Here is a 26,175-nt window from a genome sequence, read left to right as displayed (position 1 = left end):
GGTGAAAGAAAGGAGGAGGACATTCCCCTTATCTACATGAATGGAGCTGAAGTGGAGAGGGTTGAAAGCAACAGGTTCCTAGAAGTGACGATAATCATCAATCTGTCCTGGACCTCCCACATAGATGAGATGGCAAGAAGACACAACAATGCCTCTTCTTCCTTAGGAGACAAAACAAATTTGGCACATCCATAATGACCTTCACCAAATTTTACAGATGCACCCACCGAAAGCATTCTATCTTTTTCGAATGAAAGAGGAAGAAAAGCAGCACAGGTACAGGATAGAGGAAAGATGATTCAGGCACGACATGTAAAATGATGCAGACCACAATATACTTTGCACAAGCGTTTGGGGGAAGGTATATCCCGAGTGAGGTACAACCTTTGTGTGTGTGCGTGTTACTGGAAACTCAGTACACTGTGGGAATTCAGTGCACAGGGGAAGGGGGTGCTTTTTGATATTTTTGTTAATAATTTGTAAGGTCCCTTTTCAGGGTTTGGTGTTTGTAAGGCTATATCTTCAGCAGTGAGAAGGGAGTCCTAGTTTAACAGCTGCAGCGTAAAGGAATTGATTGAGGAAAATAAAGTTAGACCAGTAAAATCACAGGGAAATGGTGTATTGACTGGTTTATTATTTTAAAAAAGTACATTTTTTTTGGAAGAAGGGATAACAGCATGACTAAGTGAAAAGCAAGGGCCAATATAATAATGGAATATAAGCAAGCAAAGGAGGCTAAGAAAAGTACAGTTTCCATATGGGAAGTAAGTTAAAAATGAAGTTAAGAGTCTTCTTTCGGAAGTGTAATTGTATTTTTTAAAAAAAGAGAATTACTCAGGGGTCTAAAAGAAGTCAAGGCAGCAGAGCTCACACCCATGGTATACTCCTTCTGTACAAATCATGAACAAACCAGTTGTCCCTAGTGAACACTGATGAAAATACAACTGTATTTTGGAGCTGAAGTTGAAGGTGGTCCATCAGCAATGCTGAGCAAGTTGTGGATAGGCCATTCAGTAAGGTGAATGGCAGAGTTATGGTGGTAGACGTTCAATTGCAAGGGGAACAAACAGGCAATTCTGTGGCTGTAAAAGAGAGACTCCAGCATAGTAACTTGCCACCCTGATTCCAAGTTCAGGGATGTCATTGAACAGTTGCAAGACATGATAAGGGGGGAGGAAAAACAGACAGAGATTGTGGTACACATTGGTACCAATGACATGAGGAGGAAAAGGATGAGATCCTGAAAGCAGAATCTAGGGACCGAGGAAGTAGATTAAAAAACAGAACCAATGGTCATACTCTGGATTATTTCCAGTGCAACATGTGAGTAAGAAAAGGAATTGGAGATTACTCCAGATGAATGTGCACAGAAAGGATGGTGAAATAACTCTGTAAAGGCCAGTATCCCATCACCAAGTCACCCTTTATTTGCATGTGCATAGTACATGACACTGGTCTGGCTTCCTCTGATCCAGTTCTCAGAGTGAACAGAACCTTTGGCACTTCTGTTTATATCTTTCAGCCAGGGTTCCCTAATTGGACGAGGTTAACAGCCCCAATCAAGGAACTCATATTCTATGAAATCCACCTGGTTGACCTTATGACATTCACTATAACCCTCCTCTTCTAAGTCCAGGAATGTAGGCCTGTTCTTTTCATAGAGTCATACAGCATGGAAACAAATTCCAACCAGTCCATGCCAAACATAATCCTAAACTAAACTAGTCCCAGCTGCTTTTTCCTGGCCCATACCTCTCTAAACCTTCCCTATTGATGTACTTATCCAAATGTTTTTAAATGTTGTAATTGTACTCACATCCACCAGTTCCTCAGGAAGTTCATTCCACACGCAAACCACCCTCTTGTGAAAAGATTTGCTCCTTATGTCTCTTTTAAATCTTTCTCCTCTCATGTTAAAAACTTGCCCCCTCGCCTTGAAATCTCCCATCCTAGGGAAAAGACAACTACCATTACTCTATCCATACCCCTCATGATTTTATAAACTTCTATAAAGTTGCCTCTCAACCTCCTATGATCCACTGAGAAAAGTCCCAGCCTATCCAGTCTTTCTTTACAACTCAAACCTTCCATACCTGTCACATCATGGTAAATGTCTTCTGAATCCTCTCCATCTTAACAATATCTGTCCTATAACTGGGCAACCAGAACTGGACACAGGATTCCAGAAGAAGCCTCACCAATGTCCTGTACAACATCAACATGACTACCCAACTCCTACGTTCAAAGGAGCAATGAAGGCAAGCTTGTCAAATGCCTTTATAACCACCCTTTATATATGTGATGTAAACGTCAAAGAGTTATGTACCTACAATCCTGGGTCCTTCTGTTCTATAACTCACCTGGGGCATTTTCACACCGGGCCCAGTTCCTCCGTCTCAGATTTGGTCAGCATGTATTGGACCAAAGCCCGCCTCTTGTGCAGGGAGCGACTCAACAAATTCATCCTCTTATTCAGGTAGTAAAGACATCAAGACTGCGACATTTGCTATGTCTGTCTCAGACTATGAGGTTTCTTCAACCCTAGATAGAGGGGGAGAACCCATGGGTTCCAACAGCCTTTCCTGCTGTTCTGAGGGGCTAGGTATGTTCTGTCCTGCCCCATTTGGAGGTTTGCAGCTTTCAGGTGGTCTGCATGCTTTTTCATGATGGCCTCACCTACCTGACCTTTGTACGTTTTGGGACCTGACCTCACATCAACTGTACCTCTTTCCTATGCAAGTCTATTTTCATGATTTCAGCACCAAACGTTTTCCCCTGAAATAAATGGTCTCATTTAGTGGAGTCTTGAGTCTGGCATTGACGTTCCTGATGCCGTTCGTCCTTAACCCCGGAAGATAAGATTTAATCTGGTACGGAGCCCTCTCTCATTAGCCACTCTGCTGGAGCTATCCCTGTAGTTACTTGAGGGGTGGTCCCATAATCAAATAGGAATCAGGACAGTTTGGTAACAAGTGAAGCTGTAAGCTGTTTCTTTAAGTCTGTCTTCAAAGTTTGGACTGCTTTTTCTGCCAGACCATTGAATTATGGATGGTATGGAGCTGTCCTTATATGTCAAATGCTATTCAAATTTAGAAAATATTCTCATTCTCTGCTGGTAAATCGTTGTCTATGATCAATACTTCAGGGAGCCTGTGTATTGCTTTTCTAACCCCGTGTTGGAAGAATGAATTCTATATTGTCTAACCACTTTGAGTGGGCATCCATAATGACTAAGAGTGTTGAGCCCATGAAAGGTCAGGCATGGTCAACAGGTGACCCGAATCCAGGGTTTACCGAGCCATTTCCATGAAAGTGGGGGAGCTGCTGAAAGTAATTTTTGTTCTTGTTAGCACTCTGGGCACTGCAGTTTTGTCTGCATGCAATTCTGGCCACCAGCCATAACCTCTGGGAATCCTCGTCTAACTACAACTGCAGGTATGCATAGCTCATTTCCAACTTCATGAGTTCCAACTTTCAACACCACCTTTGCTCTAAGTTCTCTATGCAAGGAATTGGGTCTTTATTCAGCTGCATAAAGTGGTTTACCATCTGTTTAAAATCTTCACAAAAGTGAACTGACCTGTTAAGCTTCACAATCAGTATGGTTGGTGTTGCCCATTCCACAACCTGGACTGGTTTGATGATTCCCTCTCTTTCCAACCTTCTGATTTCTGCTTCTACTTTTGCACATTCGGTAAATGGCACAAGGCAGGTCTTGCAGGATCACAAAATTGCTTCCCAGTCAAAATGCAAGGTGGCCTTGGGTCCTTTGATAGCCCCTAGACCTTCCTGAAAATCCTCTGGGCATTTGGACTTCACTCAGGCAGCCATTTTCTAATCAAAAAATGTTGAGTTAATCGAGATGAATCTTTCTCAACCCATTTTGCGCTATCAGATTTGGCCCAAGCCTTTTACGACAAGGTTGGAGTCCAGAGAGAATTTTGTTAAAGATTGGTTATGCAATCTGATACAGCTACACTGGCGTCAAGCTCCATTAGAACCAGGTGACCATTTAACCAGATGCTTATTTTGATTGGTTCTGATTTGGATGTTGCTAACCAATTTAACTGTTCTAATCCAGATGTCGGTAGGCTTTCCAGGGTATGCACTCTCCTGGATACCAGCCTATGAGTTCTCTTACTCAATTTAGGTCTAGTGGGACTCTTTTGCTTTGTATAGTCTGCAAAACGGCATCAAATACAATGGCTTGCCAGCCCAAATCCTGAAAAAAATGTTACCTCTTTGGCTTCGGCTTGGCTTTGTTTTGGGATTTCGTTATGGGCTGACCTAAAGTTCCTCTGTTCAAGATATATCCTGACTGAAGCTATGCAGTTGCCTTCATTCAAGTGGTGTCCCCCAGATTTAGCTGGCCTAGTAAAGGTGCCCACTTCCATTGGCATACCGTGTAACTAATATGTAGCACTTACTGTATTTTCTAATGACAAAGTCAGTTGTAGTGCTTGTTTGAGGTCCCGTTGGGCTTCAGCTAGTAGGCACTTTTGCATGGTTACATCATTAATCCCACAAACCCCACAGTCTTTCAGCATCTCATCAAGTGTTAAACCAAAGCCACATGCCTCTGTCAGTCATCTTAATCTCATCAAAAATCCTGACATGGATTTCCTGGTTTTTGAACTGCGGAGTAAAATCAATAGCATCTCAGAGTTAGAGGAGGCTTGGGGTCATAATGTTCTTTAACTAAATCTGTCAACTCTTGAAAGCTTTTAGTATATGGTGCCTCAGTCGATGTTAGATTCCAAATAACCAAAAAAGCTGCAGGTGTACAAGTTGTCAGGAGAATTACTTTTTTGTTTTTCAGCTCCACCCCCAAATATCATTTACCCAAAAATAAAGAACAAAGCATTTTTTTCCACACCAAGATCAAATGAATCAAGCTTTCCAAATAATGGCATGATGCCAGAAATGCTTACCCCAACTCAAAGACACTGTTGTAAGTGAATTTCTTCAGGAGCATACTTTCATCTCTAGTTGCCCCTGAAATATCTCCTCAGAGGCTGGTATTCCATCACCAAGTCACCCTTTATTTATATATGCATAGATCTTGACCCTGGTCCAGCATCCTTAGAGCCAGCTCTCAGAGTGAATAGAACCTCTGACACTCCAGTTTATTCTGTCAGCCAGGGCTCCCTGATTGGACTAGCACCAGTCAGGGAACTTATATTCTATGGGGTCCACCTGACTGACCTCATTATAATTACTACAGATGGCATTAGATTTCTGGGATATTGGGTTATCTTGATCAGATAGCCAATGGGCTGAGGACTGGCAGATGGAGTTTAATTTAGATAAATGTGAGGTACTGTATTTTGGAAAGGCAAATCAGGGTGTTATATACTTTATGGTAAGGTCCTGGGGAGTATTGCTGAATTAAGAGACCTTGAAGTGTGGGTTCATAGTTCCCTGAAAGTGGAGTCTCAGGTAGATAGGATAGTGAAGAAGGTGTTTAGTATGTTTTCCTTTATTGGTCAGAGCATTGAGTACAGGAGTTGGGAGGTCATGTGGCGACTATACAGGACATTGGCTAGCCACTTTAGGAATATTGTGTGCAATTCTGGTCTCCCTTCTTCCCTCCCTTAGGAAGGGTTTTGTGAAACTTGAAAGGGTTCAGAAACGGTTTACAAGGGTTTTGCCCAGGTTGGAGGATTTGAGCTATAGGGAGAAGCTGAATAGACTGGGACTGTTTTCCCTGGAATGTCAGAGACTGATGGGTGACCTTATAGAGTTTTATAGAGTGCTATGTATAGGATAAAGAGATGTAGGAAAATTCCGAATGAGAGGGCATGAATTAGGGTGAGAGGGGCAAGATTTAAAAGGGACATAAGGGGAAACTTTTTCACGCAGAAGGTTGTGCGTGTATGGAATGAGCTGCCCGAGGAAGTTGTGGAGGCTGGTACAATTACAATATTTAAATGTCATCTGGATAGGTATATGAATCGGAAGGATTTTGAGGGATATGGGCCAAATGCTGGCAAATGAGACTAGATAGCATCCAGACAGCATGTTCAGCAGGGAAAGATGAATGGTCAAAATTGGAAGAAAGAACAAGTGAGGCACGAAGTGATATACACCTTAGGCCAGTTAAGGCACGTGAGAGGTTGACAAGGTTAGAAGTTATTTTTTATTCACTCATGAGCCATGGGCATCGCGGGCTGACTAGTAATTATTGCTCATCCCTACTTGCCCTTGAGAAGGTGGTGATGGCCTGCCTTCTTGAAATGCTGCAGTTGATGTGCTCTAGGTTGGTGTACACTTATGTAGGGAATTCCAGGATTTTGACCCAGTGTACAGTGAAGGAATGGCGATATATTGCCAAGGCAAGATGGTAATTGGCTTAGTGGGGAACCAGCAGGTGGTGTTCGCATATATCTACTGCCCTTGTCCTTCTCGATATAAGTAGTCCTAGCTTTGGAAGATCTTATCTAAGAATCTTTGGTGCATTTCTGCATTGCATCTTCTAGATCGTAGACACTGCCAGTACTGACCATCAGTGATAGAGGAAGCACACAAGAACATAAGAAATAGTAGCAGGAGTAGGCCATCTGACACGTCAAGCCTGCTCCCCCATTCAATAGGATCATGGCTGACCTTTTTGTGAACTCAGCTCTACTTACCCACCTGCTCACCATTACTCTTAATTCCTTTACTGCTCAAAAATCAATCTATCTTTGCCTTTAAAAACATTCAGTGATGTAGCATCAACTGCTTCACTGGGCTAGGAATTACACAGATTCACAAACCTTTGGGTGAAGAAGTTCCTCCTCAACTCAGTCCTAAATCTGCTCCCCCTTATTTTGAGGTTAAGCCCCCTAGTTCAAGTTTCACCTGCCAGTAGAAACAACCTCCCTGCTTCTATCAATCTATTCCCTTCATAATTTTATATGTTTCTGTAAGATCACCCCTCATTCTTCTAAATTTCAATGACTATAGTCCCAGTCTCCTTATTCCCTCCTCATAAGCCAACCCTCTCAACTCTGGAATCAACCTTGAGAACCTCTCCTGGATCCCTTCATTGCTAATACATCTTTTCTTCCAAGTAAGGAGACCAAAACTGCCCACAGTACTCCAGGTGTGGCTTCACCAGCACCCTATACAACTGTAGCATGACATCTCAATTTTTAAACTCCATCCCTTTAGCAATGATTCCATTTGTCTTCTTAATTACCTGGTGCACCTGCAAACCAACATTTTGTGATTCATGGATTCATGGTGTGGATGCTGGTGAATATGGTACCAATCATGCTGGCTGCTTTTTCCTGCATTATGTCAAGGTCTTGAGTGTTGTTGGAGCTGCTCCCGTCCAGACAAGTGGAGTGTATTCTATCACACTCCTAAATTACGACTTGAAAATGATGGACAGGTTTGCAGAGTCAGGAGATGAGTTACTTCCCTCAATATTCCTAGCCTCTGAACTACTCTTGTATATGGTGAGTCCAATTGAGTTTTTCATCACTGGTAGTGAACATTCCCACTTCTGACCTTATGACTGAAGCAGCTGAAAATGGTTGGGCCTGAGACACTACCCTGAGGAACACCAGTAGAGATGTCCTGAAACTGAGATGGCAGACCTCCAACAACCATGACCATCTTCCTGTGTGCCAAATATGACTGCAGTCAGTGGAGAGGTGCCCCGATACCAGTTTTGCTGGGGCTCCTTGATGTCACACTTGATCAAATGCTGTCAAGGGCTGTTACTCTTACCTCACCCCTGGAATTCAGCTCTTTTGTACATATCTGAACAAAGGATGTAATGAGGTCAGGAGCAGAGTGGCCCTGATGGAGTTAAAACTGGGCAATACTGTGAGCAGGTTATTGCTGAGCAAGTGCTGCTTGATAGCACTTTTGCGGATACCTTCCATCACTTTACCGATGATCAAAAGTAGACCGATGGGGCACTCAGTTGGATTTGTTCTGCCTTTTGTATATGGGATGTAACTTCCACAATTTTCCATATTATTGGTTAGATTCCAGTATGATAACTGTGGTGGAACAGTTTGGCAGGGAGAGCAAAACATTCTGAAGCACAGTCTTCAGGGATGTTAGTAGAATGTTGTCAGGGCCCGTAATCTTTTCAGTATCCAGTGCCTCAACTATTTCCTGATGTCATATGTAGTGAATCGAATTGCTGAGGACCACTTAGATGAGGCTGAGATGGATCACCCACTTGGCACCGCTGGCTGAAGATTGCCTTCAGCTTTATTCGTGCACTGATGTGTTGGGCTCTTCCATCATTGAGGATGGGATATTTGTACAGCCTCCTCCTCCAGTGAGTTCTTTATTTGTCCTGCACCTTTCATGACTGAATGAGACTGGACTGCAGAGCTGAGATCTGATACATAGGTATTGGGATTGCTTAACTCTGTCTATCACTTGCTGCTCATGCTGTTTGTCATACAAATAGTCCTGTTTGGTGACGTCTGGGACATTGTCTGTAAGGTATAATTCTGTGAGTAAGATAATGTCAGGTTGTTGCTTGACTAGTTTGTGAGACACCTCTCCTACTGGCCCCCAGTTGCTAGTATGGAGGACTTTGCAAGGTCCACAGGGCCGTTTCTGTCATTGTTGTTTCCACTGCCTAGGTCAATGCCAGGTGGTCTGTTTGGATTCATTTCTTTCTTGAGACTTCACAGTGATTGATACAACTGATTTGCTTGCTCAGGAATTTCAGAAAGCACTTGAGTCAGTCCCATTGCTATGGGTCTGGAATCACATGTAGGTCAGATCAGGTGATGATGGCAGATTTTCTTCCCTGAAGGACATTAGTGAGCCAGGTGGGTTTTTTCTAATAATCTGCAACAGTTTCAATGTCATCAGAAGATTCTTAATTCCAGGTTTTTTAAAAAAAAGTGAATTCAAATTCCACCCTCTGCCGTGGCAGGCTTCAAACTCAGGTCCCCAGAATGTTAGCTAAATTTCTGGATTAATAGTCTGGTGATTATACTACTAAACCAACACATCCACTCCTTTATTTTAATACGGGAAGCCTGAGGAGTAGGTGAGTTGAGGGCACTAATTAAAATATGATTAAAGTATGGTGTATCTGCTGCCACTGAGACATGGTTGAGAGAGAGGCAGAATTGGGAGCTCAACATTCCAGTATATGGGGTCTTCAGGGTAGATAGTGAAGGAGATAAAAGAGGGGCTTGTGTTGTACTTTTGATCAAGGAAGTAAGGATGGATCATATCTCAGAAGGCTGCTCAAAACATGCTATATGGTTAGAACTTAAAAAAAACAAAAAGGAGCAATCATCAATCATATTGCTGTGAGTGTACAATAGACCTTCTTGCAGTTTAAGAGAAATAGAAGAGTAGATGTGTAGGCAAATTTACAGGAAATGTAAAAGTAATAAGGTAGTCATGGTAGGGGATTTCAGCTACCCCAACATTAATTGGGGTAGCCATGATATAAAAGGTTTGGGGGGAGCGGAATTCTTAAAATGCACCCAGGACAGCTTTTTAACTAATACATATAAGGCTGTACAAGACAGGTGAATGGTTCTGGACTTATTTTTAGGTAGCAAAGCAGGGCAAGTGGTTGAAGTGTCAGCGGAGGAGTATTTTGCAGACAGCGATCATAACTCGATTAGATTCAAAATTATTGTGGAAAAGCATGGGCCTGAAATCAAATTTCTCTCTTAGGGGGAAGGCTGATTTTAATAAGATCAGACATGATTTATCCATACTAGACTAGGCGCAGATACTTTCAGGTAACTCTGTCTCAGAACACTGGGATACATTCAAGAAAGAAATATGAAGAGTAAAGGGCCAACATATTCTAACAAAGAAAAAGGATGGAGCCACCAAACCCTGTGAAACATAGATATCAAGAGACATACAATATTGTATTAAGAGAAAAAAAGGGAGGTTTATCGTAGACATTGAGGGTTCAAAACAGCAAAAGCTCTAGAAAAGTGTAGAATGTGCAAAAGGGTATTTAAAAGGGAGAGTAGGGGTGCTAAAAGGGGATATGAAAGGATGCTGGCAGGTGAACTAAAGAGAAATCCTAAATTATTTTACAGATACGTTAAGGCTAAAAGGATAATGAGGGAAAAAAATGGGATCAATTAAGGACAGAGTGGTAGTCTGTGTGTAGAGTCAAAGAATGTAGTAAGGTCCCAAATGAATACTTAGGGTTGTTACTTACTAATAAGAAGTACAATCTGGTGAGAAGGTTGAGAAACTAGCAAATACAGAGAGGAAGTTCTGAGTGGCTTGATGGGCTTAAAAGTAGTTCTTTGTTTTTCATGTCTGGCCAACTTGAAATTTTCAAAGACGTAGTCAGGTGTTTAGATGAGGTCATCTACTTGGACTTCAACAAGGCTTTCAATACGGTCTTCCATGGCAAAATGATAACAAAGATAAGAGCATATGGGATCCAAGGAAATTTGGATCCATTATTGGCTGAGTGGCAAGAACAAAGGGTGATGGTTGAGGGGTATCTTCCTGATTAGAGGTGTCCAGTGGGAGACCACAGGGGTGGTCTTAGACCCTTGCTGTTTGTGGTTTATATAAATGATTTAGACTTGAATGTAGGAGGGTTAACCAGTAAGTTCACAGATAATACAAAAAAAATGATGGGGTGGCAAACAGCGAGGAGGGTAGTCTTAGACTACAGGGAATTTATAATATGGGCTGGTCAGATGGCGGGTCAGTGGCAAACGAAATTCAATCTGCATAAATGTGAGTTGATGAATTTGTGCCAGATAAACAAGACAGGGGAATATATAATGAATAGTATGATCCTGTGAAGTACTGAAGATCAATGGGATCTTCTTGTGCATGCACACCAGACCCTTAAGGTATCAGGACAAGTAGATGAAGTGATTAAGAAAGCATATGGTATACTTGCCTTTACTGGACAAGGTACAGAGTTTCAGAGCAGATGATGCTGAAATTCATTGTCAATTATTGGAAAAACCCATCTGGTTCACTAATATGTTCCAGGAGAGGGAACTGTCATTCTTACCTGGTCTGGCTTACATGTGACTCCAGATCCACAGCAATGTGGTTGACTCTTAACTGCCCTCTGGACAATTAGCGATGGGCAATAAATGCTAGCCAGCAATGCCCACATCCTGTGAATGAATTTAAGAAATAGTTCTAGAATCCATATTACAGGAGGGACTGAAACGGACTGATAAGCTAGAAGAGATACCTGTTAGGAAGGAAGATGTGTTGGACATTTTGAACAACTTGAGGATAGACAAGTCCCCCGGGCCTGACGGGATATATCCTAGGATTATGTGGGAAGCAAGAGAGGAAATTGCAGTACCGTTGGCAATGATCTTCTCGTCTTCACTGGCAACTGGGGTGGTACCAGGGGACTGGAGAGTAGCGAATGTTGTGCCCCTGTTCAAAAAAGGGAATAGGGATAACCCTGGGAATTACAGGCCAGTTAGTCTTACTTCTGTGGTAGGCAAAGTAATGGAAAGGGTACTGAGGGATAGGATTTACGAGTATCTGGAAAGACACTGCTTGATTAGGGACAGCCAGCACGGATTTGTGAAGGGTAGGTCTTGCCTTACAAGTCTTGTTGAATTCTTCAAGGAGGTGACCAAGCATGTGGATGAGGGTAGAGCAGTGGATGTAGTGTACATGGATTTTAGTAAGGCATTTGATAAGGTTCCCCATGGTAGGCTTATGCGGAAAGTCAGGAGGCATGGGATAGAGGGAAATTTGGCCAATTGGATAGAAAACTGGCTAACCGGTCGAAGTCAGAGAGTGGTGGTAGATGGTAAATATTCAGCATGGAGTTCAGTTACAAGTGGAGTTCCGCAGGGATCAGTTCTGGGTCCTCTGCTGTTTGTAATTTTTATTAATGACTTAGATGAGGGAGTCGAAGGGTGGGTCAGTAAATTTGCAGATGATACAAAGATAGGTGGAGTTGTGGACAGTGAGGAGGGCTGTTGTCGGCTGCAGAGGGACTTAGATATGATGCAGAGCTGGGCTGAGGAGTGGCAGATGGAGTTCAACCCTGCCAAGTGTGAGGTTGTCCATTTTGGAAGAACAAATAAGAATGCGGAATACAGGGTTAATGGTAGGGTTCTTGGTCAGGTGGAGGAACAGAGGGATCTTGGGGTCTATGTACATAGATCTTTGAAGGTTGCCACTCAGGTGGATAGAGTTTGTAAGAAGGCCTATGGAGTATTATCGTTCATTAGCAGAGGGATTGAATTCAAGAGTCGTGAGGTGATGTTGCAGCTGTACAGGACTTTGGTTAGGCCACATTTGGAGTACTGTGTGCAGTTCTGGTCGCCTCACTTTAGGAAAGATGTGGAAGCTTTGGAGAGGGTGCAGAGAAGATTTACCAGGATGTTGCCTGGAATGGAGAGTAGGTCGTACGAGGATAGGTTGAGAGTTCTCGGCCTTTTCTCGTTGGAACGGCGAAGGATGAGGGGTGACTTGATAGAGGTTTATAAGATGATCAGAGGAATAGATAGAGTAGACAGTCAGAAACTTTTTCCCCGGGTACAACAGAGTGTTACAAGGGGACATAAATTTAAGGTGAAGGGTGGAAGGTATAGGGGAGATGTCAGGGGTGGGTTCTTTACCCAGAGAGTGGTGGGGGCATGGAATGCGCTGCCCGAGGGAGTGGTAGAGTCAGATTCATTGGCGACCTTTAAGCGGCATTTGGATAGGTACATGGATGGGTGCTTAATCTAGGATAGAAGTTCGGCACAACATCGTGGGCCGAAGGGCCTGTTCTGTGCTGTATTGTTCTATGTTCTATGTTCTATGTTCTATGTTCTATGTTCTACTAGAGAGAGCACAGAGGAAATTTACCGGATGTTGCCTGGGCTGGAGAGTTTCAGTTATGAAAAGAGTTTGGACAGAGTGGGGTTGTTTTCCTTAAAGCAAAATTATTCCGAAATCCAAAGATTATTATTTCTTTCCCAGATGGTCATTGGACTGAACAGTTCTCTTCCCAGAAGTAGTGGAAGGTCAGTCTTTAAATTTATCGAATACAGCCAAGGCTGTGTTAGATACATTTTTAGTAGACAAGGGACTCAAGGTTTATGGCGTTCAAGCAAGATAGTGCAGTTGAGACCACAACGTGATCAGCCATGACCTTATTGTAAAATAAACCAGGCTTGAAGGGTCAAATGATCTACTCCTCTTCTGGTGTTCCACTGAGTCCTGCATCTGTGTTCTCTTCCTCCTGGAGATTGAGTGTAGTTCTATCAACTCCTATTTCTGAGTTCAAGCTGCGTGGTCTACTCAGGGCCTACATTGTCACTGAGGAGCATAAGTCGCATTCCTACCTCGTCAAGGGCTGGTGTCAGAACTCAGGATATTATTTTAAAAACTGTCATCTAATGACCATCTTCCAAACAGGGGCCAAACAATACATCACAATGTTCACCACAAAATTCAGCCTCATGAGAAACAGGGCTTCGTGCAGATACTGAGGACCATTCTTTACAACATGGAAATGGTTGGAACACAGACCCAATCATAATGAACATCTAGGGGCTGTACTTTCAGTTTTTATTTCAGCACAAGCATAACCATGCAATGCTGTGCTCTAGTGGAAGGGATGCATGTATGCTGTAAGGCAAGCTTGGTACCATGCAGGCTTGGAATGCTGCCATTGTGACTGCTGAGAACAGTATTATAAGGTTCATACAGCAGCCTGGCAATCTGTCTTCCAAGAGAATAGTAGGATTGCTAAGGCTCCACCTCCGGAGAGTGACAGTAGCTGTGTGCAGCATTAACTTTCTGTACTCTCTCAGATTTATACTTTTCATGCTCCCACAGCTCCCACACTGTTGCCTGTCAATCCTTGCTATTGCCTGTCAAGCAGGCATGTTGCGAAGGCTAAAGATTTACAGTAAGAATTTGGGAATTCCATGTCTCAAGTTGTCCTGTGGATCCATCTATAGTCATTATCCATCTGTGTTATTATTTCAAAAGCTGTGTTGCTTGAGGTGCTGAATGTGACAATGAGCAAAGGGCCAAGATGAATACCATGGCCAACTCCCATATGCAGTCCAGCAAGACCAAGCTAAGGCCTGTGAGTTCAGCAACTTAAAAGCAAGTTACGGCTGAGCTGAAATTCTCATACAGTTCAATTTACTAAGAAAGCTTAATGCATGCTACTTAATCTGTGTTACTTACAAATAACACAAGAAGTCACAACGTGAACATCAGTGCGGGGAATTTTTCTTAAAATGCAAATGCAGTGATGTGAGCTCGCAGAAAAAGGACTCAGGCAAGTCTTGAAGCAGATGAGACAGGATATCATTGAGACCCCCAAAACTAAAGGGTCATGAGATTGACATGTTGCTTGAAGATTGCAAAAATGTGAAGTTATTAGAGCTGAGCAATGATATTATACGTAGTTACCAGTATTGGCAGGATAGCAAGGACAATCTGGGTGGGAAGTGTGGCCTGTTGTGTTCTCCTGCTTTCTAAGATCTTTGTATGTCAGGGGTGCAAAAGGAAATCTTTTTCCAAGTTACAACCAGGGACTATAATAAAGAGTCACCAATAAAAAGTATTTGTAGCATGCTATAAGCAATAACAGGGAGTGTGCCAGAGACCTCTTTAAAGGCAAGCACACATAGGGGGTTAGTGGGCAAGATGGACCGAGGTGATAATTCAGAGTGGAAAACCCTTCAATTATAATGGAAACAGTTAATATAACACGTTGTGTGAATGAAGTCAAACAGGTAGAAGCTTTTGTGATTATTAACATCATATCCTGAAGAAAACTGGTAAACACATACTGAAGTCCAAGTTCAATACAGGGGCTAGTGCAAACACTCTAATTGTCACAGTCCTGAAGATTATTTATCTGAATTATTGACAGCCAGTGATGTAACTTGCAACAGCATGACTGCAAGTAATGGACAGCATGCCTTGCATTGTTACTTAGAAATAATATTGACGATAAGTGCAGCTGTGGAACGTCTGCATGTAAATTCCAAGTAATTTATGTGGTGCTCACAAGTGGCCCAGAAATAGCAGGATTACCAACGATGCATAGATCTCAACACCATTCACAAGATCACCAAGATATCCAATGTAGCAGAATAAATTCTGTCCAATGTATGATGCAGTAGGAAATTTCAAAGCTGATGCTGTATTGCACCTCAAAGAAGATGCATTGGGAAGGCAGTGATGAAGTGGATATATCACTGGGCTAGCAATCCAGGCACCTGAGGTTCTGAGGACATGGGTGGCATATGTTGAAATTTGAATTCATTAAAAATCTGGAATTAAAGAGCAATTCTAATAGTGACCATGTAAGCACTGTCAATTATTGTAAAAACCTATCTGCTTGTCCTATGTAAGCAAATCCGCTGTCCTGACCTAGTCTGGCATACATCTGATTTTAGAACCATAGCAATGTAGTTCACTCTTGAGTGCTCACAAGCTATTAAGGATGGGTTATAGATACTGGATTTGCTGTGACACTCACATTCCATGAACACAGTTCTAAAAAAGTAAAATATTGTACCCAGTCAGATTCAGTGGAGTATAAAATTTCAAAGGTGATGCTGTATTGCACCCTAAAGTAGCTATAATTCGATCAATTGACGATCATAAAAGTGCATGGTTCAAATATAAATGAAGTTTAAGAGAGAGTGATGCTAATTTTCTTCACATGTCACATTCTTCAATGTGTCACATTCACAGGATGGAATGTAATTATATTATCCATTGTGTACACCAGAACTGATGCTGTTCTATTAGGAGCAAGATAAAGATAGTTGACAGCTGATTATCAGGATTTGTTTGGATACAAAGCTTTCTCTAACAAGATGCCCAGAAAACCTTCCAAAATAAGAGCTAATTGAATCCCAAATTTACGGGGATAAATTCAGTTCCAAATTAAATGCCAAACGTGGGTATTGGTCAGATCACTCGGCAAAAGAATCTCAATAAATCACTGTTTTCAGAATACCACTGGAAAATATTATTTCCAGAAACTGGATATACATGTATTGCTGACGATATCGCAGGTATGGGAAAAACCAAAGAAGATCATTACTGAAATATACACTCAGAAATGGAACACAATAGTAAAGAGAAGTTATACCAGACTTGAAACTTTAAATCTGGTTTTCTCTCCACAGATGCTACTAGAACTGCTGAGTTTCTCTAGCATTCTCTGTGTTTGGCCTGAAGAATCTTATATGTATAGGCCCAATCTATTTAACTTCTCTTTGTAAGGCAGTCATAGAGTCATAGAGATGTACAGCACAGAAACAAACCCTTCGGTCCAACTCGTCCATGCCAACCAGATATCCCAACCTAATCCAGTCCCACCTGCCAGAACCTGGCCCATATCCCTCCAAACCTTTTCTATTCATATACCCATCCAGATGCCTTTTAAATGTTGCAATTGTACTAGCCTCCACCACTTCCTCTGGCAGCTCATTTCATACACATACCAACCTCTGAGGGAAAAAGTTGCCCCATAGGTCTCTTTTATATCTTTCTCTTCTCACCCTAAACCTATGCCCTCTAGTTCTGGACTCCTCCACCCCAGGAAAAAGACTTTGTCTATTTATCCTATCCATGCCCCTCATGACTTTATACCTGGTAAGAATTGAGTGAACTTTCCCTTCATCCTTTCCCTTCCTTTCTGCCTTTCAAGTGCCTTTCCTACTTCTCCCCATTCACCCATCTGTGAAATCATAAAATTCAAAGTAAATCCTTTTTCATCCAATGATAGGAGCAGCGTCAAAATCCTAAGAAGCTTTAAGCTCATTTGTTTCACTCTGTCTTATGTGAATATTGTGGATAATTTTGCCAAATTTCACAAATAGCTTAAGGGAAATAAAGGGTAGATTTCACACTCTGTAAATTTTATCATAACTAGAAAGTAATGTTCTCTGTGGCCCCTGTGCATTGGACTAACTACATGCTGAATCAGTGAATACAATGAGAATACTGAGTGTATCACTAACAAACCTGAGCCACTGTATGTGCTGAGTCAGAGCATACGCTGTCTGATGATCATATGTGTGATTGTACCTACAGGTTTACGTTTTAGTGTTGAGGAAACAAGGGCATTTGAAAATAATTAAGCAGTAAATTTACAAAAACATTGCCCAAAGTTAATCAAGTGGAAGTGAAATCATGTAAGTGTGTGGAAAAGATGCATTGTAGCAACACTACGTCAAAGATATCCCCCAGGTCATGCAATATCCTGACTTGGAACTTTATCACTGATCCTTCACTGTCACTAGGTTGGGAGTGTTGCTGAACAAAGAGACCTTGGAGTGCAGGTTCATAGCTCCTTGAAAGCGGAATCGCAGGTAAATAGGATAGTGAAGAAGGCGTTTGGTATGCTTTCCTTTATTGTTCAGAGTATTAAGTACAGAAGTTGGAAGGTCATGTTGTGGCTGTACAGGACATTGGTTTGGCCACTGTTGGAATATTGTGTGCAATTCTGGTCTCCTTCCTATCGGAAAGATGTTGTGAGACTTGAAAGGGTTCAGAAAAGATTTATAAGGATGTTGCCAGGGTTGGAGGATTTGAGCTATAGGGAGAGGTTGAATAGGCTAGGCTGCTTTCCCTGGAGTGTCAGAGGCTGAGGGGTGACCTTATTGAGATTTATAAAATCATGAGAGGCATGGATCGGATAAATGGACAAAGTTGTGGGAGTCCAGAACTAGAGGGTATAGGTTTAGGGTGAGAGGGGAAAGATATAAAAGAGACCTAAGGGGCAACGTTTTCACTCAGAGGGTGGTATGTATATGGAATGAGCCGCCAGAGGAAGTGGTGGAGGCTAGTACAATTATAGCATTTAAAAGGCATCTGGATGGGTATATGAATAGGAAGGATTTGGAGGGATATGGGCCAGGTGCTCGCAGGTGGGACTAGATTAGGTTGGGATATCTGGTTGCCATGGACGAGTTGAACTGAACGGTCTGTTTCCGTGCTGTACATCTCTATGACTCTAAATAGGCTATCCTTCCCTGAACACCTGCACTGGCATTCAATATGATTATAGCTGATCATCCAACTCAGTACCCTGTTCCTCCTTTCTTCCCATATTCTTTAATATTTTTAGTCCTGAGAACTATACTTACACCTTTCTTGAAAATCTTCAATGTTTTGACCTCAACAGTTTCCTGTGACAGAGAATTCCGTAGGCTCACCACTCAGTGGGTGAAGAAATTTCTCATCTTTGTCCTGAAAGACCGATTCCTTATTCTTAGTCTATGACCTTCTGGTTCGGGACTCCTTAACCATCAAGAATCCTTCCTACATCTACTCTATCTAATCCAGTTAGAATTTTATAGGTTTCAATGAGATTCCCTTCATTCTTCTAATTCCTAATGAACAAAGTTCTAACTGACCCTGTCTGTCCACGTACTTCAATTTTGCCATTCCCAGGAATCAGGCAAACCTTCTTTGCCCTTCTTCAATAGCCAGAACGTTCTTTAAAAGTCTATTTTAGTGAGAAATGTAGCACAGCCAATTCCATTAGCAGTCTTCCAAATGAGAAATTACATCAGAGTCTGGTTTCATTACTACTGGTGTCATTTCAATTGTTTTCCAATATGTTTCAGAATTCTGCTTTCACATGGGCTTGTTTCTCTGGATCTAAGTGATAATATTGTTTTATAGGAGAGAATTTTCCTGCATTTTATTGCTAAGGTTTATCTCTACTGGCTGGATTGAATGTCATGAGCAGCTTTGTTCAGTCTTGTCTCTGTATCAAAATATGAAGGTATGGTGTATAATTTCCTCAATAGTTCAGTATTAGCTAACCAGAGAGTAAGTCCTTTTAATTTGCAAATTGTTTAGGCCTCCTATTGCCTTATCCTCATTGTCATCCTTCACTGACCTGACAATTTGATGTACCTCTGCTTGCTTACCATCCTCTGGGGGTTGTATTGCTTGTTGGTTCTTTTTTCCCTGTGATATTGGATTTTAATTAAATAATTTACTTGCCTAATCCTTTTGGCTTCTTACGTGGACTAATGAACCATGACTTGCCAGTAATATTAACACATTGTCTCCTGGATGAAGTATTTGAGGCTAAGCATGCTTGTCTGTCCATCGTGGTCCTTTTGAAGCATTAGAATGATCCAGAACCACTTTCCAAGCTCTTGTGAGTCTTTCCCAGAACACAGATACAGGATTCAAATGGAAAATTCATCTCTCTGTTCTAAAAGCTTTTCTTTAGTATCAGCTCTCCTGTTAGCTCATGTCCATAAACTAATTAAACAAAAAACAAAAAGTACTAGATTCATTAGGTGAATCCTGGGTAGTAAACAAAATAATTTCCAGTTCTTTGAATAAGTTGATGATTAGTAACAGCATGCCCTGTTCATTATTTTGAGGGTTTGGTAGTATATGGTTGACTTAACTGTGTTGCAGACAGGTTACTCATCACTTCATGAAGAATGTTAGACATCAAATTGAAACCTTGATCTAATTGGATCACTGTTGGCAAACAATCATGAGTGAAGGATTGGGTTAACTGGAGTCATGTATCTATATCCATGACAGTGAGAATGGGGAGACACATTCTTGTAATGGTTCCACACAATCCGCCAATAATTACCAAACAGTTCCCCAAAAACTGATGTTTTTAACCTCACTTGGCCTTTAATAACTATTGGCGGAGCTGCTACATTCACATTGCCAAATCATTCCTCAGGAGTAGGTCAACTCTGCCTACAAGTAAACTTCAGGCAACGTGTACAGTTACCATTCCGCACATCCCAGGTCACAGTCCCAGTACACCAGATAGAAAGCTACTCCCTATGTATGTGCTTCCCTCCAATTTTATTCTCTAAAATCCTTTCATTCAGTGCACTCTTCAGTGGAAAAATCATGTTCTTTTTCTCCAAAGATGTATGGGTGGCTCCTGTAACCCACATATTAAATAGGTTTACCTGCCTCACTTGAAGGATAAGGGGTTACTTTTCCTTTTGATAAGAAGCTTAGTTCTCAGATATCATGTTCACCTCCCCTCACTTATGGCAGTGTTTGTCCTTGACCTAACCCTATAGCTGCACTCAAAGCTTACAACTTTGTTTATCATACTTTGATTCAGGACATCTTTTTCTGCATTGACTTTATGTACCTTTGTGTCCCATAGGTATACATTTAACTTTTAGCAATCCACAAAAAGGACATTGTATTAATGGAAATACGCTTAAGTTTTTGGAAATCTCTTCTGATGTCAGCACTTTACTTTCTGGCTTGATGAGGCAATTCTGTGACATTTCCAGCCATCATTTTTCATCCTTGGATTATTTACCTTTCTTTCACCCTTCCACTTTCAATCTTCTCAGGTTTATTGGAGTGAACAAAAATAGGGTTTTGCTTTGTGCATAACTCAGACATCAGCCATTTCAGCTGCCTGTCTGGGTCTTGAAAACATTTGGTTTTCTATGTGCATCTAACTAATGGAACATGTAAATTTTTAACTTGCCATGGGAGAATTATTTTCCCACGCACTCATATTTGGCCTTTACCTTTACTGTCTACATTCAATTAATTTGCTTCTCCCTCTCAAATTCTACATATCATTTCTTAGGCTATTTCCATGGATTCTGAAACCCCTGCTTGTAAGCCGTGAGTATCTCTGGAGCACAGAGCCTAGCCTTTTTTGCCATCTTATAAACTGTAGAGGACTGCTGAGAAAGTCTGGCATAAATATCACGAGCTCCATCAATCAGCGTGCTTTGCATTTGCAATGACCAGTTTTCATCTAGCCAAGTAATTTGTTTAGCTGTTTTTTCAAAAGAAATCAAAAATGCCTATCTGTACTTTTCTACAAACTTGGGGAGGGCTTGCATAAATTTAAACAGATCCCCACTGGGTCCTGGGTAGGCATCAGATCTTTCCTAATCCGAATTTTCATTGGCATCATCGGCATCTTCTTTTAGTTCCAGCATTTTAAATTGGTATCTGCTTTCTCTCTTCTCTTTCTCCTGCTTCAGCCTTTCTTTCTGTTGCAACTCTCTCTTTTCTATTTTCCTTCGTAATTCTTATTCCTGCTTCTTATTTTTCCTTTTCTTCATCTAAATTCCCATTTCTCTGAAAAGCTCTTTATTTAAAAAAACATATTTTCCTCTCTCCACAATCCTCACTGTGACTTCATTTTGCCTAACTGAATCATGCCAATGTAATCCTAACTTCTTCTGATTGTCTGGCCCTCTCACTTCAGTCTCCGAGTTTCTAAGCCACTAGATTTGTTTTGTAGCTTTTGATCTAATATTTAACTTCAAGTGCTCTACTACAGTCAGCATGTGTGCAGTGGACAATTCCATTAAAGAATCATAATTTATCCCAAGCTTCCACGCAAATTAATTTGCACCACAATTAACAGTTTCAGTAGTATAAGCTTCACACTTATACACAAGAAACCTTCAGTTTTAATTTATCCTTTTTCAATTATTATTACTTCACTTCAATTACATGTATCTGGTTTTGGATTATTACACTTGACCCTCCAATTATATATTATGACTAACATTGGAGCAATGCATTGTCATTACTTTTCATTTCCGAAACATCAATGGTCATAATTTATTTTTTAAAAATCTAATCAACCTAGTGAAGATGATATCACACATCTGTAGATCAGGTGCAACTTGAATCTGTGCCTCCTAGGAATCACAATGTATATTCACGTTTTACGTACATGGACAGTCATTTTATCTATTTAGATTAAGAATTTAAAAAATCCATCAACTGGGTTTCTTTAAGAAACAACAAAATTATTAATATCTTGTAACAACCAATATTATGCAAAGATACAAAACTGATGAACATACAGCTTGAAACATGAAACTATAAATATTAGTCTCTCTGAGTAACCTGATACACAGACATACACACATGCACAAATGCATTAAAGAAAAAAAAAGGGATTTCCCTGTCAATTAAAAGATGGGTCAAATAATTATCAATTATTTAATAAAATAAAATGAGATATGAAATATTCCATATGTTTTTTGGTCTGGGGTCCTGGTACAGATAAATGAGTATCACTCGGTATATGTGGTTGTTATTGGAATATCTTCAAAAGCAGTTTGTTCAAAAAATGCTGAGAAAAAAATCTTTCAGAAGCTTCTCAGGAGAATTGCAGCATTAATTTTACAACTCACACACTGGGGTTGAAAGGATTTTCCCAAAAAGGTATGAAATCATGAAATTGCTGGCTTCTCTCTTAACAGGCTTTGTCATAGCTACCTTTTACAAACAAGATCCAAAAACTAAAGTGTTTGACATCTATTAATGTAGGCATCAAATGTCTTCCATGCAGGTCCATACTCTATACTTCTCCAACCATTTATAGATTAATTGTCTCTTCTAGAAAGTAATTTTTCAAAAAGTCCAATGTGCCCTTCGTCAAACATTTTGTTAACAAAAAATAAGTCCAGGCATCTTCAATTCTTTCAAATTAATCAATTTTCACAATCTTCTAAACACAAGTCCTCAAAAAAATTAAACAACTTCATAACAGTGCAGTTATCAGATTACACGATGATTGTTTTTCCTACAATTACACTTAGTTACTATTGTGAGTTCATAATGATGCAACACGGAACTATTCAATTTCTTTGTGTATTAGAGAATTATTACTGAACTGTTGTATTCTGTAATTTAAATTGTCACTTCTTGTTATAAGAATTCAATACTTTTTCTGTATGATTCAAAGGAATGAGAATCCAAATGCATTATTGATTTCATAAGTCTGATTCTGTGATGTTCTGTGAGCATAGTTTTGAATCTGTCAAAAATTAAGAACACATAATATTTTCCTTTCTCGTGCCACCGAGTGAATGCTATTTCTCTATTTTCAGTTTGGGTTGTAATCAGAAACATTCAGCCATGCTGCATCTTCTTTATATGAAATTATTGCTCCAGAGCCTCCTGAATTTATAAAATGCACTGATTAGATTACTTACAGTGTGGAAACAGGCCCTTCGGGCCAACAAGTCCACACCGACCCGCCGAAGTGCAACCCACCCATACCCCTACATTTACACCTTACCTAACACTACGGGCAATTTAGCGTAGCCAATTCACCTGACCTGCACATCTTTGGACTGTGGGAGGAAACCGGAGCACCCGGAGGAAACCCACACAGACACGGGGAGGATGTGCAAACTCCACACAGTTAGTCGCCTGAGGTGGGAATTGAACCCGGGTCTCTGGCACTGTGAGGCAGCAGTGCTAACCACTGTGCCACCGTGCCGCCCACTGCTATTCCTCATCCCTTAAATAAAAGGATCTCAAATGTAGCTGTCAGCATAAATTTCATGAGAGTTTATTGCTTAAGGAGAAACTTTAATTACCATTTGGATACCCTTTAAACAGCTACAAGAACTGTGGAACTGAGCAGTGTGATGGTGAGAGCAATTAAAAATCACAAGACCAACATGAGAAAACAAAGTGCTGAGAACCTATTGGGTCCAGAAGAGAAAGACAAGACACCTGGTAAAGGTAATGTAAAAATATTTTATAGCCTTTTACACAAAGAGGAGGAATACTTAATATGTTTTCTGAATTATTGTTTCCCCCCCTCTGTCTTTCAATGTTTATTTACAGTCTATACTTTGATGTCTAGCTTCCCTTTGCAATTACTACACTCTTGTGCTCACTTACACAATGTAGAGTTTCTAAATTCTGGAAAGACAGAGTTAGAGGGGAACATTTTTATGTTGAATTAAACTAAAAATCAGAAAACACTTACATTATTTGATAGCAGATTGGATTGTTTGAATTAAAAACAACTTGCATAATAATAAGTCGTTATCATTCATAATAAATACATATTTGGTGAGCCAAGTTTGATACCCATGGGGAGGGCCTCAACCGGGACCTTGGGTTCATGTCACACTACATGTGACCCCACTGCACTATACTCACACACACACACACTCAAACAAAAGTTTATGGGGTGAATTTGTACTTGCAGAATTATATTTTATTTTGCTCAAAACTGCTTAAATCCATGTAAGATTCTATAAACCCCTTTTTTAGATTAGAATCAGTCTGAACATTGGGGCACAGATGGCCTCACACAGGGCACTTACACTTTCAATGCATTATCTGAGACAACATGGCACTTATTGTTAAAGTTTTCCTGAGAATGTAACTTTTAAAAAGAAGTTCTCGGATTTACATATGAAGGAACCGAAACCAACATGATCATTCTAAAGGGTTCTAACAAACAATCCAGGTCTTTTTCAATATATAATTTCAGTTACATCACACCATGAACTTTTGCTATAAATTGTGTTTCCCACGATCTTATACTGCACAACCACCTGATGAAGAAGCAGTGCTCCGAAAGCTAGTGCTTCCAAATAAACCTGTTGGACTATAACGTGGTGTTGTGTGATTTTTAACTTTGTACACTCCAGTCCAACATTGGCACCTCCGAATCATACATATTTATTCAATAGCATGATAACCATTTTAAATGTTTTACACTTTTCAATTTGCAATTCCATTTTCCTGGTTTGATTTTGCTGTGAACAATTCATATAATGGTCTTTTTAATAACCAGTAAAGTTCATGTAAAAACACTCGAGATGATTTCACTTCTTTTCTCCATATGCTATGAAGCAGGTAGTAAGTCTTTTGTTTTGAATGAATTAATGCCTAACTATAAATAGCACACTGAAGAATATAGTACTGCTTGTATCATATTAAATACTTGTAACTGTCCTTTGCTGTTTGAAAAATGCACCTCATAATCAGAGGAAATGATTTAACACAGCACAACTGTAATGGAAATCATTGTGGAATGTCTTTAAGTGGGTATTTCTATAATCTGTGTACATCATCAGGCAGAATACAATGCCATCTGTCATGCTATACTGTAGTTGTTATGTGAAAGTTGACCAATCAGGATGTACTATTAAGAAGTGGAGAAGCAGTGCCATAGTGTAAATGTGACAATAATCCATAGCCCCATGATAATTTTCTGGGCACATAGGTTGAAATCCATGGCAGATAGTAAGATTTGAATTTAATTAATATCTGATATTAAATACTAACCTGATGGTGATGATTATGCACTGATTGTCATAAATCCCCATTTGGTACACTTTATGCCCTTTGGGGAAAGAAATATGCTATCCTTGCTTGATCTGACTTATATGTGACTCCAGACTCACAACAACATGGTTGATTTTTAACTGCCCATTGAAATTACCTTGAGAGCCAATCTATTAAAATCAACTAGGGATGGCCAACAAGTATAACCCATACACGAAAATCAGTAAATCTCCAGCAGTGTGCACAAACAACTGAAATTGTTAAAAAAAAAGACTCACAGTTTACCAGTCCTACTGAGTGATTAGTGAGTTTGTGGTTGAAAGATCATAGGAAACACAGCCGACATTAGATCATGTTTCAGACGATAGAGCTTAGAATGGATTGCTTGTGGTCCAATGGACTGGGATCATGAAACATTAATACCTACTGACCACTTGATGCCCACAGCAGAGGAAAATATCATGGAAGAATACCTGTTTCATTGATATTTTGTCCTCCAAGCAAATTTATAGGCTTATGAGTATCAACGTGATCAAGGGTTATGGAGAGGAAGCGAGAGATTGAGTTTGAGAAACTTATCAGCTATGATTGAATGGCGGAACACAGTCGATGGGGGAATGCTCGGATTTCTATTCCTATGTCTTATGGTCTAACTTAAGCCTTAAAAATTTTAAGAAGTTTCTTCCTTCATAATGTACCATCATATTCTGTAACATAGAGTCATAGGGCTATACAGCATGGAAACAGTCCCTTCAGTCCAACTCATCCATGCCGACCAGATATCCTAAATAAATCTAGTCCCGTTTGCCAGCACTTGGCCCATATCCCTCTAAAACCTTCTTATTCATGTACCCATCCAGATGCCTTTTAAAAATTGTAACTGTACCAGCCTCCACCACTTCCTTTGGCATTCCATACACACACCACCCTCTCACCCTAAACCTATGCCCTCCAGTTCTGGATTCCCACACCCCAGGAAAAATACCTTGTCTATTTACCCTATTCATGCCCCTCATGACTTTATAGGTCACCCCTCGGCCTCTGATGCTCCAGGGAAAACAGCCCCAGCCTTTCAGCCTCTCCCTATAGCTCAAACCCTCCAATCCTGGCAACATTCTTGTAAATCCTTGTGGAACCCTTTCAGGTTTCACAACATCCTTCCGA

At 40.6% G+C, this 26,175-nt stretch overlaps 1 protein-coding gene across 1 annotated transcript in view; it reads left to right on the top strand.

Moving 5' to 3' along the window:
* st18 (ST18 C2H2C-type zinc finger transcription factor) overlaps nt 1-26,175 on the top strand; it is a 427,076-nt gene that overhangs the window by 70,057 nt on the left and 330,844 nt on the right. The window contains exon 3 of the mRNA XM_072570512.1: nt 23,323-23,448. Coding sequence (XP_072426613.1) covers nt 23,352-23,448 — 97 coding nt within the window. The 5' untranslated portion in view covers nt 23,323-23,351. The remainder of the gene's footprint in view (nt 1-23,322; nt 23,449-26,175) is intronic.

This window comes from Chiloscyllium punctatum, chromosome 5 (assembly GCF_047496795.1).
Source record: "Chiloscyllium punctatum isolate Juve2018m chromosome 5, sChiPun1.3, whole genome shotgun sequence".
In the NCBI taxonomy this organism is placed as follows: domain Eukaryota; kingdom Metazoa; phylum Chordata; class Chondrichthyes; order Orectolobiformes; family Hemiscylliidae; genus Chiloscyllium; species Chiloscyllium punctatum.
The sequence above is the reverse complement of the archived record's forward strand: the minus strand, read 5'-3'. Positions and strand labels throughout refer to the sequence as shown.